Source organism: Oncorhynchus nerka, linkage group LG25 (genome assembly GCF_034236695.1).
Source record: "Oncorhynchus nerka isolate Pitt River linkage group LG25, Oner_Uvic_2.0, whole genome shotgun sequence".
In the NCBI taxonomy this organism is placed as follows: Eukaryota; Metazoa; Chordata; class Actinopteri; order Salmoniformes; family Salmonidae; genus Oncorhynchus; species Oncorhynchus nerka.
This window is the reverse complement of record NC_088420.1, coordinates 14222547-14227110: the sequence shown is the minus strand read 5'-3', so window position 1 is coordinate 14227110 and position 4564 is coordinate 14222547. Positions and strand designations below refer to the sequence as shown.

Here is a 4564-nt window from a genome sequence, read left to right as displayed (position 1 = left end):
TTTATAAAGAGAGTGAGTTAAGCTTTCATGAATACCTTATTTTGGAAACAGAGGTCTCTGATACACATGTGAGAAATACTGTATTTGTAACAGAGGGGGAATTCTCATAGAATGCATGATGTTGGAATTTCGGGTCGCAAGCGACGAAGATATGTACAATTTTGGTTTACTCCACAGTAATAATTATAACAGTTTCTCTAGTTTAGTTGTTATCAGTTTTCTTTACACCACAGAATAGTCCCCGGTTAGGCAGGCGGAAACAGTTCTCTGGTACAAATCCAGTAAGTACTATGTATGACGGCAAATAGTTGTTCCCTGTAATGCATATTTTAAATTCAGATACGCCACAATGAATATCTATAAAACTCGGGTTACTCCTTACTGATGATACTATCAGCAGTTTCTGCATATTGTGAGTGGTTATCACGTTAGCACACGTGAAGTGTCTGGTTGAAACAGGCGGGAAACAGTCCTTTTGACACGTACATTAAGTGGCCCGTATTTATAAAGTGCAGTTGCTTTCCATGAATACCTTATTTTGGAAACAGAGGTCTCTGACACATGTGAGGAAATACTGTATTTGTAACAGAGAACTTTCATAAATGCATTTATGTTGGAATTTCAATTCGTGCTGATGAATATATGTACAATTTGGTTACTCCTTGCTGGTAATTAGCGGCAGTGTCTGTAGTTTAGTGGTTATCACGTTGGCCTTACATGAAATTCTGTTTTCATTATTACCTTCTTTTGGAATCAAAAGATTCCATAGCGTAGTGGTTATCAAGTTCATGGGCAGCAAAATTTGCTTTTCGTGCTCGGGCGGAAACAGAGGTCTCTGACACATGTGAAATACTGTATTTGTAACAGAATTTTCCATACGGCCATTATGTTGGAATTTGGATTAGTCGATGAATATATGTACAATTTGGTTTACTCCACAGTAATAATTCTAGCAGTTTCTCTAGTTTAGTTTATTATCAAGTTTTTCTTTACTATCGAATGGTCCCCGGTTCGAGGCAGGGCGGAAACAGTTCTCATGACAAATCCAGTAAGTACTGTATTTGTAACAGAGAATAGTTATTCCTAATAAATGCCTTATTTTGGAAATTGAATACATGCAATGAATATCTGTAAAACTCGAGTTACTCCTTGCTGTTGATACTATCATGACAGTTTCCATATGTGAAGTGGTTATCACGTTCGCTTTACGTGAAAGGTCCTGGTTGAGAAACCCGGTGAACAGTCCTTTGACACATGCAGTAATGCATTGTGTTATAAAGAGATGAGTTGCTTTCATAAATACCTTATTTTGGAAATTCAAATCATGCACTGACTATAAAGGAAAATACTGTATTTGTAACAGGAATTTTCATAAATGCATTATGTTAAGCTGTTATCACGTGCATTAATAAATCAATTGGTTTGAACCTCTTGTGTAATTAATGCAGCAGTGTCTGATACATTTAAAGTGGTTATCGTTGAAACTGAAAATTCAATTTTTCATTAATGCCCTCTTTGGGAATCAAAGATTCCATAGCGTAGTGGTTATCAAGTTCACTTAAGACGCCAAAATGTATACTTTTCGATGCTGGCGGAAGCAGAGGTCTCTGACACATGTGAGAAGTACTGTATTTATAACAGAGAATTTTCATAAATGCATAAATGTTGGAATTTCCCGAAATTCGTGCGATGAATAAATGTAACATTTGGTTAACTCCACAGTGATAATTCTAACAAGGTTTCTCTAGTTTAGTAGTTATCAAGTTTGCTTTACACACAAATGGTCCCCGGTTCGAAGCTGGGCGGAAACAGTTCTCTATGACAGTAATCCAGTAAGTACTGTATTTGTAACAGAGAATAGTTGTTCTAATAAATGCCTTATTTTGGAAATTCGAATACGTGCAATGAATATCTGTAAAACTCGGAGTTGCTCCTTGCTGATAATACTAGCAGCAGTTTCGGTAGTGTGGTAGTTTATCCGTTCACTTGACACGTCTCCTTCTAATACTACACTAATCAAGTCGTTCGGTTGAGTGTGATAGTTACTACAGTCCCGGTAGCCGGTGAACGTATGCTAGCTGGCTAGCTGCTAGGCAGATAGGAGGGCGACGAAATACGATAATAACATAATTATCACTCTAAGACTCCACACTCTAAGCTACACAATTATCTTGGATACGAAGACAGCAAAGACAACTATGTAGCTAGCTATGTAGCTAGCTAACACTACACTAATCAAGTCGTTCAGTTGAGTGTGATAGTTACTACAGTGCTACGGTAGCCGGTGAACGTATGCTAGCTGGCTAGCTGCTAGGCAGATAGGAGGGCGACGAAATACGATAATAACGCAATTATCACTCTAAGACTCCACACTCTAAGCTACACAATTATCTTGGATACGAAGACAGCAAAGACAACTATGTAGCTAGCTATGTAGCTAGCTAACACTACACTAATCAAGACTAATTAACCCACACCCTTACCTAATCCTAACAATAACCCATACCTTAAGAGCTACAGCAAGCTCTTTAGCCTATATGTTTTCTATATTTTCAGCACGGGACAGCTCCTGTAATTATATAGTTCAGTTTAACTTTGTAATGAGTGCACTGCGTGGTGTTTTGGGAAACGGGTGTGACATCTTCGGCCGTTATTTTAAAGATGCATCATTAAAACACTCGTATGCCTAAGTTCCATCAATATCGGGAAACCGGGCCCAGGGCAGTTTAGTTTCAGACTTTATCTTAATAAATAAATAAATAATATATATATATTTATGATTGCAGAAAAAAAGTGTAAGATAGTTTGAACGTGATATTGTTCAGTTAAAATATACTAATCCACTATTACAGTGTGTGCAGTAGTCTACATGACTGCACAATAGCCAGCTCTCTCACCCCGTTTGATGTAGTAGTTATGACTGGATTGCCCGTTCACGGTCTCTTTGGAAAAACGGTAACATTTGTCATCTGGAAAGCTCTGACCAACTGCATGGGTCAGGGAGGAAAAGAACAACAATACATAAACTCACTATGTTAAAATGCTGTTTTGACAGTTGCAGTAAAAATTTGATTTTTTTTTAAAAACATCTAAGAAGAATGACATATACAAAGGGTGGTTATGGACATTATGGTTATGGACATATAAAGTAAATAATATCTGTGTTTCCCATATTAAATACAGGAGGCCCTTTACTTAGCCTACCCTGACTACAATAAATGGCCATCTGGGGGATTTTGGTGAATAGGGAGCTGAAGGCAGAACTCTTTCCTTATTGTTCGTCATATCTGAAAGATTAGTGGAATCTGTGTGGGTAGCTGGACAGGTAGGATGACTGACAGTGAAGGTGAACAGGTGGTCACGTGTCAGGTGACAGAGGAATGTATGAGACTGAGGCAGGAATTCCTTTAACCATAAAGTGGTATATTTACTGGGTAGTCTGTGCTGCATCACAAAGGAAACAAATAACATGTATACAATCAAATATCAAATCATATCAGTCATTATTAACATAAATTAGGGAATTCAACAGTCCAGTTCATTAAGAAGTCAATAGTAATCATCCGCGAGTCATTTAGGCTCACAACTATTTATCATAAATCATGAAAGAATACAAACGGGGAATGTGGTCATTGACAATTCACATTACATAATATGTTTGAAGCTGCGCTCCAAGCCGCGCTCGCAGTGATAACTATAAACAATAACTGAATGGCCCACTCTCCCGATCGCCACAGATAATTCAGAAAGGTAACATGAACGGTAACAGAGTCGGTGGACTTACGTGGATTCATGGACGCACAGAACTTCTGAATGAGATGGAGTTAAGGAAGAGAAAGCAGCGAGATCAGGCGATGGCAATTTCCTCCTTTTATGGAGTTGAGATCTGTCGGACATTTCCACCTGACCTAATTAAAGCGCCCTGGCCCAGCTGAGTAAATGGCAATGAATTAAAGGAGTATTCCACCAACTCCATGGGCCTTTTCTACAGCCACCCGGAAATTTGTTAAATTCCACACTCTTCAAAAAAGGCTCATTGCTCCCCGTCCTCTGTCATCTCAGGGAGAGGAATCAGTCGGGCAACTGGCCGGATATATGTCCGGTTCTTCACCTGGATCTCCACTGATCTAACACGACCATCGATCCCAGGCATGGTCTTAGTTATACGGCCCACCGGCCAGGAGGCTCGAGGCAGCTGAGGGTCCACCATCATTACTACTTGGCCAGTTTCCAGGCTGGCCATTTCTCTCCGCCATTTCCTCTGTGCTGCAGACTTGGTAGGTAATCCCGAATGAATCGGGCCCAAAAATGGTCAGCTAAGATTTGGCTGTGCCGCCACCGGCGTCTGCCTACGAGGTTGGTATCAGCATACATGGCTTGAGGAAGTGACGCATCTCGTCGTCCCATCAAGAGCATATTCGGTGTAACCGGATCGGGTCAGCGATGTCTGCAGAGAGATATCCCAAGGGTTTGGAGTTCAGAATTCCTTCCACCTCTATCAGGACGGTCCTCAAGACAGTTTCAGTGACAGTTTGGTCCCCTAGTACGACTCGTAAGGCCGTCT

The 4564-nt window shown here is 40.1% G+C and overlaps 1 protein-coding gene across 1 annotated transcript in view; it reads right to left on the bottom strand.

The window, feature by feature from the left end:
* LOC135564565 (neurofibromin-like) overlaps positions 1-4210 on the bottom strand; it is an 8372-nt gene extending 4162 nt beyond the window's left edge. Inside the window, exon 1 of the mRNA XM_065009919.1 lies at positions 4112-4210. Coding sequence (XP_064865991.1) covers positions 4112-4210 — 99 coding nt within the window. The remainder of the gene's footprint in view (positions 1-4111) is intronic.
* Positions 4211-4564: the final 354 nt, after the last annotated feature.